This window comes from Tinamus guttatus, unplaced genomic scaffold (genome assembly GCF_059628265.1).
Source record: "Tinamus guttatus ecotype Peru unplaced genomic scaffold, ASM5962826v1 Tinamus_guttatus_pri_ptg000323l, whole genome shotgun sequence".
NCBI classification, from domain to species: domain Eukaryota; kingdom Metazoa; phylum Chordata; class Aves; order Tinamiformes; family Tinamidae; genus Tinamus; species Tinamus guttatus.
The window spans coordinates 726,712-738,112 of NW_028288857.1; the positions used below are offsets into that span (position 1 = coordinate 726,712).

Below are 11,401 nucleotides of genomic sequence, written 5' to 3' on the forward strand. Positions count from 1 at the left end.
GCACCAGAGTCTGGTTTTCATTAAAACATAACTCATTCAAATATTGCCTGATAATTATTAAATTATGTTCTGAAAGAACAAGCTCTGTTCTCTGTTATAATCAGCCCTCTCTATTGAGACTGGAACCATTTTTTTTGGCAAAGGGCAATCTGTAGCAAGCCCGTGGTCGGTGTATTTTATTCCGCAGAGATGCTGTAAACGCATTATCACAGATTAGCTGGATTTCTTCCTTTAAATGTACACTGTGAGATCCAACTTGCAAGCCAGCTGTTTCTTACCGGCCTGCGTAATCTCCCGGAGCCCGGCTTTGCTCCTTCCTTTCAGCAGCTATTTCTGTCAGGGCACGGAAGAGCGCCGCGATGACTTTAATGCTTCCAGCAGGGAATCCCTCCCGCCTCCTCCTTTCTGGATGAACATCCTCGAGGAAAGACCCAGAATGCGGAGGAGGAGAGGAGCGCAGTAACGGCGGCAAACGGGGTGGCGAGTGGGGGCCGCCGCCAGCCGCGGCGGGTATAAATAGGGAGGGCGGCCGAGCGGGCGGGCAGCGGGGGCCATGGGGGAGGCAGGATGAGCAGCGGCGGGTTCCGCCGCCCGGCACGTCAGCAGGCAGCCCCAGCGCCCCGGCCGCGCCGCACATGCCCGCGGCGGCCCCGCAGCAGCGCGCGGCAGCCCCCGGCGCGACGCGGGGAGGCGCCCCGGCCGCCTCGGCCTCGGGCAGAGCGGGGCCGGCAGCCCCGCGCCGGGCCCCCCATGGATAAGGCGGGCTCGCTGCACAGCTCCGTGCCCGCGCCGCCGCCGCGCCTCTACCTGCCGCGCAACTTCAGCTGCAGCGCCTGCCTCTATGGCAGCCTGGCCGAGCAGTGCCGGGGCGGCTGCAGCCCCGAGGCCGAGGCGCCGCCGCCCGCGCCGCCCGACAAGAAGCCGCCGCCGGCGCCGCGCGGGCGCGAGCCCTCGCTGCCCGCCGTGCCGCCCAGCCCCGCGCAGCGCCGCCGCGCCAAGTCGCTGCCCACGCCCGGCGAGCGCAGCCTGCGGCCGGCGCCGCAGCAGAGCCCGGCGCGCCGCAAGTCCGTGCGCTTCGCCGACTCGCTGGGCCTCGAGCTCACCTCGGTGCGGCACTTCTGCGAGGGCGACGTGCCCCGCGTGCCGCTGCCCGCCGCGCCGCGCCCCGCCGACCTGCTCAAGACGAGGAAGCCGCCGGCGCTGGGCGAGCTGGAGCCCGTGCTCTTCGGGCCGCCGCCGTCGCCGCTCGAGCCGCTCTTCCCGCCGCAGCCCGGTGCCAGCCCCGGCTTCGCGGAGCGCGTGCGGCAGCACAAGGTGAGGCTGGAGTGGGTGCGCGCCGAGCCGGCGGGGCTGCGCGGCGCCGTGCGCGTCCTCAACGTGGCCTACGAGAAGGCCGTGTCGGTGCGCTACACGCTGAACCGCTGGGCGAGCTGCGCCGAGGTGCCGGCCGCCTACCAGCCGCCCGCGCCGGCCGACGGCACCACCGACCGCTTCTGCTTCCACCTGCCCCTGGGCGCCGCCGCCGCCACCGAGGCGTCGCTGGAGTTCGCCGTGCGCTACCGCGTCGCCGGCGCCGAGTACTGGGACAACAACGACGGGGCCAACTACCGGCTGCGGAGCCGGCCCCGCGCCGCCGCCTGCCCGCCGGGGGATCCCGACAGCACCGCCTGGATCCACTTCATCTGAGCGCGCGGCCGTTGGCGGCGGCCGTTAGCGCGCGGCGGCCGTTGGCGGCGGCCGTTGGCGCGGCGGGGGGTCGCGCGCCGCCTGAGGCGCCTCCTGAGGTGATTTCCTCCCCCCTCACTCCCCGCCGCCTTCGCAGCCTCCTCGTGGTCGCGCCGCCCTCGCCTCCGGTTGCTCCTTTGTAAGTCACCAGAAGATATTTTTTTGAATTCCGTTTACAGATAAATAGGAGTGATTTGTATTTTCTATTTTCCTATCTGCGTTCAGGGAAATCCTGTCAGACTTCCCTAGATGCGTGTGCGAGTCCCCGCCGCGTGCTTGCTGGAGTTTGGTCATTGCAACCAAAGTGGATGCAAAATTAGGCTCAGAGGAGCTGGTTCGGGGGGACTGTAGACTTTGGCAGGTATTTCTAAGGCGAAGCAGGATCCAGGGGTGCGGACATCCTCCCTGGACCGGCTGCTCCCGAGTCCGCAGGTTTGGTGCGGGGAGCAGTATCATAGGGCATCCTATTTGCCTAATCCTGCTTAAGCAAAGCCTGGCTCCGGGAAGATGCTGGATCCTTGTCTGGAGCCCTGCTGATTGAGCGCCCAGGTGGACGGAGATCCATTTGTGTTAATTGCCCTGCCGGGTTAAGGGCCTTACTGAGGAAAGATTATGGCATTAAACCCAAAAGACAGAATAGAGAATAGCTCCTGCATGGTTTTACTTCTTGTGCTGCAGACATGGTTTATGAGCTTAAAGGTTAAAACAAGATTTTTTTTTTTGAAGCCTATTTTATATATATGAGGAAACTTAGAAAAGATAAGGAAACAGCATCCCATTGAAATGCAATCTACTGAGAGATTCTCAAAAGTCAGTGTTTTAAAAATGGCTTGATATGGTTGCATAAAGGCTTCTCAGAATTTCATATGTGTTTCAGTTCAGCACTTTCCATAAAGCTGCTCGTGTTTGGGTCCATGGGATTGTCAGGACATGCCACCAGAGGAAGCAGAAGGGGCAGGAACTGAGTCTGTAGTTTTAGTTTGCATTCCAAGCAACATCTTAAGCTTTATTTCTGTTAGCAGTTTTTTATGCTGTTATATCAGTGCAGGAGTGAACTTCCTGAAGAACAAAATGCCCCACACTTTTCTTAGTAGTTTTGGTAAACCACAGCTATCAAAGACAGCTAAATTTAATCATATAGAAGAAAAGTCTTATCCTGCTATTTAAAATGAGATTTATCAATAAAAATATTGGAATTACAGAGTATGCTGACTTCTGCCTTTAAAGCTATGTTTCAAAGTATATACAAGTGAACAGATTATTTTGTTGTTTTTTAACTTGCTTTTTCAGGAGTTGGGCTGAATACAGCTTGTGCTGGTGCCAAATTCGGGTGCTAATTTTCAAGGATTTAGGCATGTATGTGTTTGCAGGAGAGAGGGCTCTGTGTGTACGACTTCTGAGAGCAGTGAAACTGATGACAGTGTGATCTTCCTAGCTGAAGGACTGTAAGATCAGACCTTGGATGTTCTGGATCTTCTGTAGAATGCTTAGAAATGAAAGTCGTTTCAACTGTGTTTTTATGTTCCTCGTGAGGGTTCAGCATCCTGAAGGGCTTGACTTAGGTTAACTTCCCTTAGAACTTCTTGATTTCTGTGGGAATTGAGAGCACTCTGTCTCCCGAGGGAATGATTTGGGCAGAATGATTAAAATTCTGGATTCTAGGAAGAAAAGAACTGGAAACTTCATGGAATTAGAGCACTTCATTTAATTTCTGTATAACATTTTCTTCTGATCTAAAAGATGATAGCAAGAGTAGCCTTCTATATTTTTGGTAGCTCATTTTAAATTCCCCAATTTTTTTTTCCATGTGTGTGGGGTTTTTGTTGTTGCTTGTTCTACAAAGCAAACAAAAATTGTGAAAATCCTACTGAGTATTTCACATTTTAGAATATTAACACCTTGACCCTGTATTACAGTACCTTGTGTACACACATTTATAAAACCAGGATTGCAGAACTGAAAACTGTTCATGGTTAAAGTGTTGACAAGTAGTGTATATGACTAAGAAAACCCTAGTGTCTTTAATTTTATTTGAAAGAGCCTTAATACTAGAGAGAAGGAAAATATTTGTCTTTTTTTTTTTTTTGAAGGCACTTTGAAATCTGGTGAAAACACAGCCAAACTCCTTTTTGTTTATGTGTTACAGCTTTCCAAAACAATTTTGCTTGGCCTTTGCCCCAGTAGTAAGGCAACAACTGGTACGCAGGTTGGTGATGACACTGAAGCTTTCCAATGCTGTTGCTTGGAGTAAAAAGTAGTGTGCATTCTGGTTTAAACAATATTATAAATTTGTTTATGACTATTTAACAAGATTTCCTATTTACTATTCTAACGGCTTTGGAAACATTTTGATATTGAATAACCTTAATTGTAGAACTTTCAAAATTCTTTTGCAATGAATGGTAATTATCATTATAGTTTGACTGTTATGGTATCTACATGCCTGTGATCATAAAAAGAAAAAAGTGTGGATGAAACTCTTTAAATTTGGAATGCCTAAAAAGATGTACATGCGACATGTACATATCCTAGCAAGTTACTCTAGTACCTTTTATTTAATCCCTTCTTAGGTATACTTTCTGTCGCTTTCAGTTGAAGGTGGGGTGTGCTTTTTTTGTATTTTTATTTTACTTATGGCTCCTATATGTATATATGTCAAGTATAAATCTGGAAAATCAACCTTTTTGGATGGAGCATACCTACAAGCAAAACAGAGTCCTGAGCTTTCAATTAGTTGTGTGTACCCTTAACATTAAGTTTTGCAGGTAACTTTATGGATTTGAACGTGATTACAGGCCATCTGTAGTAACTGTATTTTGCGGGAATTGCACAGTATTTCTGGAAGCATTTATAGATATTTTCTTTTTAAAGGTGGGAAAGGTGTTGTGGGCCTACCTTTGACTGTGCTCTAGTCAGTGAAATAACGTGGGAAAATTTTGGGGGGTATTAACAATAACTTACTACCAGTATATGCCAGAACTGCACTATTTTGATTATACATTACTTTCATTTTGATGACACTTATTCTAAAGTAAGATTTATTCAAAGTTATAAACATATGTCGCATTCTCACCATGGGCAGTGTTTATATAGGGTTTCCAATCCTGTAGATTTAAGTCTGATGCTATACATGGCTTGCTGGAAGCTTTATGATAAACAGTGATAAAGTTTAAAAAGATACCAAATAACAGTTACTTCACAGTTTTAAAGTTGGTAGGTGGTTTTAAAGTCATTTTAATAGGAGCAGAAGCAAGACAACCTTCTTTATTCTTTGAACACATGAATTATATTTCCAAACTAAAATGTTGGAAATAATCTCCAGGAGGACGCTGATTTTTCTAGTCAACCTTTTTGTGAAAAAATGTCATGTCTATACTTTTATTTACCTGTTTAAGCTAATGCTACTTTCCTTTCCAAGGGATACTAGGATGCCTAGGCAAAGGCAATAATCCTTAGATAGCATATTTCACTTTTAAGTGAATTAGCGATTGTTTATATCTTTGGAGATGTAAAAATGTCCGTTACTTGTTGTGCAAAATTGTAGCTTTATGAAATGTGCCATGTTATTTTATGTGCAATACAATGATACTTCATACAGTAAGTCAAGTTGTATTATATGTCCGGTACACATTGATGTTTGCTGCTTCACGTTTAAACTGATAGATTTTTTGCATGTTACTCTATGCCTTTATGGCAATATTTTTCAAACCCACCCTGACTATTAGAAATCCAAATAGAATACCAGGAATAAGAACAATGAAATAAACAACATTTCAGTTAGCTCAGCGTAATACCCTACACTAACATAAACAGCTGTTAAAATTCTGATGTGCTCATTTTCAATGAAATTACCTTATTTTTTTGTTCCCTTTTCTTCTCATTTTACCATTTACATCTTTTTTATATGAAGCTGTGTACCTCAGTATCTTAGTGAACAACAGAATAAGTACACACATTTTTAAAAAATATTTATTTGGTATGCGAGGGGAAAATGTATCGCTTGAATGAATAACTGTTTCTTCATGCATAAGCACAAGCTCTTTACAGATATGTGAAACGCTGTTTTTCTTGGTAGAGCTAAGAGGCAAACATCTGCTAGTTCTGTATTTGAATGTAAACTGGAGAAATGCTCGGAATCTACTTTCTAACCTATTATTTAATATATATTTATTTTTTAATGTGCCTTTCAACATTTGCAAGTAAATCTCGTGTGTTCCTTAACTCCCCTGCCAAAGTCCAATTTCTCATTGAATTAAATTTGTAATAAAGATATAATACTTCTAATTCCTGATGCACTTTCAGCTATGCTATAAATCTTGTATCAGTAGAAGCCAAAAGAATTTGATAACATTTTCCTGAATTACACTGAAAAACAACACAGTGAGAAACATGTCTTTCTGGTATACCTATAAAATTATGTAGTTAAGCTTAAAGTGACTATAATATAAAAATATATATTTATTGTATATATTCACCTCTTAGGTATAATTCTAAATATATATTCTATGTGAAATCAGAAATTCTAGTTTTTTATGAAATGTGTTTGTGTAGACATTAATGTCTTTTCAGCCATTACTGTTACCTGATGCTGCATAATGCACATCGCTAATCTTATCGATGGATTTAATCTGTCTGCACAGTTTGTGTCATGAAACTAAAGTACTCACTATAAGGAATATCTGAAGAAAATTACTTTTATCATCAGATTATCCTGCATGGCTTTTTTGGCAAGTCACCAGTAATTTTGTATGCATTTAATGTATACATCATCTGAAAATATGATAGGATTGCTTATTGAAATGAAAATAGCTTGTATAGTGAAATTAAAGCTTTATGAGCATAAAGTTTAGGGTAGGAAGAAGAAATAGCCAATTTTGCTGTAAAAAAAAAATACAGTCTTCTATGGAGCTGATTGAGATTATTTTAAATGGAAGTAGATGATTTTTCAAAATTGAAACATATTCAGGGAAATACCTGTTTCAATAGGAAAGTTTTCTCAGGATCAGCTTGTATGACAGAATTGCTCTAAAATAGTTAAGTGATAAGAGTGCTTGTTAGTATCATGTATGGACGCGAATGTAGGTCTTCCACAATCAAAGTGAATGCTGAACTATGAAGCCATTGGCAATTCCTGAGGCTGGACTATTAGACTTTTAAATACTCTTTTTAAATTACTTTATAGAGTGGAGGTTTGGACCTGTTTTTTCCTATTTTATATAAGCATCCTGCTCACTCAGCTCTTTTGAATTTTGTTCAGGCATTCTCTTTTTGAGAAAGGTCGGGTTTTTTTTTTTATGCATCATAGGAAAATTCTTTTATTGTCATTTTTAAGGGAAGTGGAAGGCAGTTTTCCTTTCAGTTTTTTAGTATTCAACAGTAGCATGCAGAATAAAAAGATGCTTAACATAACACATACACTAGTAATTCCAAAGAATATAGCTAAGAAAAGTCATAGAATGTGAAGTGTGCTTATTAAAAATGTATATGCTTTAATTTGATAGGGAAGGCAAAACATCCTAGTCTCCAGTGCAAACATATTTATACCAGGGATTTTTTTCTATGCAATATTGTGGTACACCTGTTTTTGTAGAGATTAACTTCAATGGTTAAAGTTTCTGTATCTGTATGTTGTATATAAAACATTCTGTTAAATGTGTCACTAGGGAAGCTTTATTTCTTAAATAGCATTATATTTTTAGGCTTTTTTTTATCCGCAATCATTATCCTTTAAATAATGGTAACAGAACGATATTTCTGAAGTTAGGTCATGAAGTATCATGCATAACACCTTTCTCTACTCGTTCACCTTCCGGAAAGAAAAATTGTTGAGTTACTATTGTGAGTGTGTTTTTTTTTTTTTTTTTTTTAATCTCCATATCATGGTGATAAGTGAATTATATTACAGTTGTAAATTGGAAAAGCTTACATGTTTGCTTTTATAATTGAGCTAAGTAGTAGAAAGGAAGCTCTTTCAAGTCCAGTTTCTAAACTGCTGCAATGGATGTTTGTATAGGTCCTGTAAGTGACTTTATGAAGGTGCCCCTTCCCGTGAAGTTCCTGTGTTTTAAAAGGGCCAAGACATCGTAGCTTGATATATAATGGGTTATACTTGAATGCAAAAACCTGCCTGCATCTGGGTAGGCATCCAAGTTGTAGTGCAGGAAAATTGATAGAATTGACTGTGATAAAAAATTAACTGTTCTTGAAATTTAAACCAACCTAACTTCTCATACACTGTTAAAACAAATTTCCTTCAGTGATGGCAATTCTGCCTGTTCAAAATTATGTTCTGTAACACACAAATTGTTGTCATTACTGTTGCTTTGATTTATCTTGACTTTTTTTGTAAAGTTGTTTTTTAAGTTCGAAATGGTGTAATCTGCTTTTGGTTGTAGTTTCTTCTGTAGTATTTATATAGCACTAAGTAATATTTATTTCTAACGTTTGTAAAAATATCACCAAAAGTTTGGAATCAACTTTTTGTAATAAGGCCTTGTAATTTATCTAGCCTTACTGTATTTCAGACTATTTTCCACTACAACTCTATCTAGTCACTGATTGTCACAACTATGAAAGATATATATTTATAAAACTGTAGCTTCTACCTGTCATTAAAGATGAATGATACAAATAGTGATTGTGTGGTAAATATGAACCTGTCTTTTTCCAGTTAAAAAAAAAAAAAACCACGAGTTTCTATCGGTTGGCAATTTAAAAATACAAAATGCGATGAATCCATAGTATTCATAGGAAGACACTGGATGATGTACCTTGACATCTGAAGACAAGTATTTAATCTTTGGGCCAGGCTTTCAAGATGAGTTTTCCTCAAGCGGTCTCTATTAAGAGTGTTCCATGGGGAAGCTGCAGTGTGTTGAGTTCTTTTGGAAACCTAGTCTTCTGGTTAATTGTAAGTAATGTTAAGTGTAATGCCTGTATTTTAGCTTTTGACTTTACTCTGTCCTGGGTTTGTATCACTACTGTAGCTAGCAATAATTGGAGCGTTCTCATTGCAGATTGGACATGTAGCTCCCAAAAGCCAGTTGTCAGTACAAAAGGTACAGGAATGGAGGGAGTGGCTGTCATGGAGGGATGCATGGTTTACCCAGGAACTGTGGGGTTTTTTATTATTTAAAACAACCACTTTAAGTTGGCCAGTGCTGAAAGACTCCGTGGCCTAGGTGGAAGCTTTCTAAGCCCCATGCACACCGAGCACTAACCCCAGTAGTGCTCTCTAACCATCACCTACTTTCTCCCCAGTGATGGGGATGGTGGTGGTGATGGTGATGGGCAGTTGAGGCTAACTAGTTATTAGCCAAGCTGTATTCAGAATACTTACTTCTTGAATTCTTATAATGTGCAAATTTTCACAGCCTTCAGTAGATAGCAGCTTACCTTAATGACAAGAGCAGCTGTTAGCTTTTTGCTCTCAAAAAGAAAGTGTAAAAGCAAACTGTTAGCTCACACAAAATACAGAATCTAGATCTGTTTTCTTAAGGTGCCTTTGTAAAAATATTAGAGTATAATGATCAGAAAAATAGCATGTAAGTTCCCTATTCTTTCTGGTAAGGCTTATACTTTGAATTTAAAACTGCAGTTATCCTTGAATGATCTAGAAGCTGGAAGATAACAGTTCTGGGTTAAGATTAGAATGATGTGACATACTAAAACAAACAAACAACAACAACAAAAAAAACCAAAAAAAGCATAGCTTTACATTTTTTCTGAGTGAGACTATGTTAGATTCTGTATCTTATCTGAAATAGTATTCTAGTAGATCACATGGAAGCAGAACCCTGTGTCCGAAGAGCAGGTGGTAGAGAAGGAGTAGCTGGAGTGTGTTGTCCGTCAGTTACTTGGTTTTGCTACATCAGTGCATTGGGCACTTCTGTGCAGTTATTCCCAACCAAGTTGTAGTTCACAGGGCTTGCAGGTTTCATACAATCCAGTTGCATTTTTTTTTTAATTTGGTCTGGGGCAGAAATGGAAAAACTTCATTGAGTTAGTTCAGGTAGTTTCTGTTTATTCCCAAGTTAGTCTTTGTGACTGAAGGAAAGTGGCTCTTCTAAAGCTTAAGCGCTGTACTACATTTTGCCAACCAAGCTTCATCCCATCTTCATGGCCTCTCTGAACCCACCGTTTCTCCCTTTCTTGTTTTGCTTTCCCTTCCAGCAGGCAGGGATGGGAGAAGATGTGGTAGATATGGAAGACACAGGATTTTCTCATACACTTCATTTTATATCACTGCCTGAGAATCTTTGCTGTTAACTAGGTCCTGCTGCCAGTACCTATGATTGACATAACCATTAACATTTATGTAGTAAAACCAGACATTTATGGCAGGAGAGAGGAGAATGTATGTACAAACACTGGATGATCTACTTGCTATTGGAAGTAAACCTATGGAAGATAATGAAAAAGTAAAAAAAAAAATCCAAAGGTTTTGAATGTCTGAGTTTGTCTTTATTGTATGACACATTTATGAGGACAGTCTGACTTCAGAAATGCCCTGTAGTCTAGTAAAAGCTGACAAAAATGTTGTAGCTGAGGCTTGTACATGAAAGTAAAAGTATGCAGTGCTGGTACTACAGCAGTTTTATCATTGACTTTAGCTATTGGGGCACAAGTTAGGGGTTGTCAGAACAGATAGGTATTGCCAATATTTAATTTTCAGTCATTTTCTCTTGATCCAGATACCTGAAGTGAAGAAGGGAGGGAATGATGATTGTGAAAGAAATACTCCTGTGTCCTAAGAAGTGCAACCTCATCCTTTTATCTCGTGGATTGCTTTACATGGTTAGAGAAAGCTTAAAGAGCTGTGCCTCCGTTACAGTGCATCTCTGAGTGAAATGCATTCAACAGCATCAATATTTAATCACTATAAACAAGTGACGGAACAGCCTAATAGCAGATGTAGAACATCGGTATTGCATTAAAATAGATCATGTCTGAAATGACCATATAAGCCTTTATCAGGAAGAGAGGGATATCAATATTGTAAAGGCAGCTGTAACCAATCCAAATCCCCCTAATACCCTTGCCAGTGATTTATGCTAGGATGGTGTCTCAAAGATTCTGGAGCCAGTAAAGGAAATGACATTCAGGAACTCCTGGCAATCTATGCTGCTCTCAGAATTTGTCTCCAGCTTTGTCTAGATCATACCTTGCCAGTAGTTTATACTGATAAAACTCTTGCTTTGGTGCTTTCCATTTTTTTCTTATATCCATGAGGTCAAATTCCCCAGGAATAGCTTTCCAAAAGATACTAAGTTTTCCATCAATCCATTTGAATTTCACCATACTAAAATACCACTATTCTCTGTAAAAGTGATCCTGTGTTCTGTGGGTGAATTTTGCAGTACTTAAGACTGATTCAGCTTCCATTAATGTTAAAACAGTTTTGCCTGTAACTTTGATTCAACAGTATGTTTGCCAAAGCTTCCCATGCATCCCTCACGGATTAATGAAAAGACTCTTACTGATATAGTGGCTGGCACCATACTTGGAACTATCTAAAACCTCAGCTGCTCCTCCTCCCCTTTTCTCTCTGGTTCCAAATCTCAAGCTTGAGAAGTGACAATTTTAGACCTGCTGCCAGAAACAGGAAGAGGAGGCTAGGGAAGAAAAAAGATGCCAAAATGAGGTGGTAGTGAATTACTTTGTTACAGAGAGTTCT

At 41.6% G+C, this 11,401-nt stretch overlaps 1 protein-coding gene across 1 annotated transcript; it reads left to right on the forward strand.

Annotated features, from left to right (window-relative positions):
* The first annotated feature begins 706 nt into the window (after positions 1-706).
* On the forward strand, positions 707-1,734 carry LOC148593920 (protein phosphatase 1 regulatory subunit 3E-like). The gene has a single exon (XM_088529120.1). The coding sequence runs from the start codon at positions 751-753 to the stop codon at positions 1,684-1,686; it is 936 nt and encodes a 311-aa protein (XP_088385246.1). The 5' UTR covers positions 707-750; the 3' UTR covers positions 1,687-1,734.
* The last annotated feature ends 9,667 nt before the right edge of the window (positions 1,735-11,401 follow it).

What these genes read in the sequence shown, in the direction of transcription:
- LOC148593920 (XM_088529120.1), top strand. Translation starts at nt 751, where the DNA reads ATGGATAAGGCGGGCTCGCTGCACAGCTCCGTGCCCGCGCCGCCGCCG.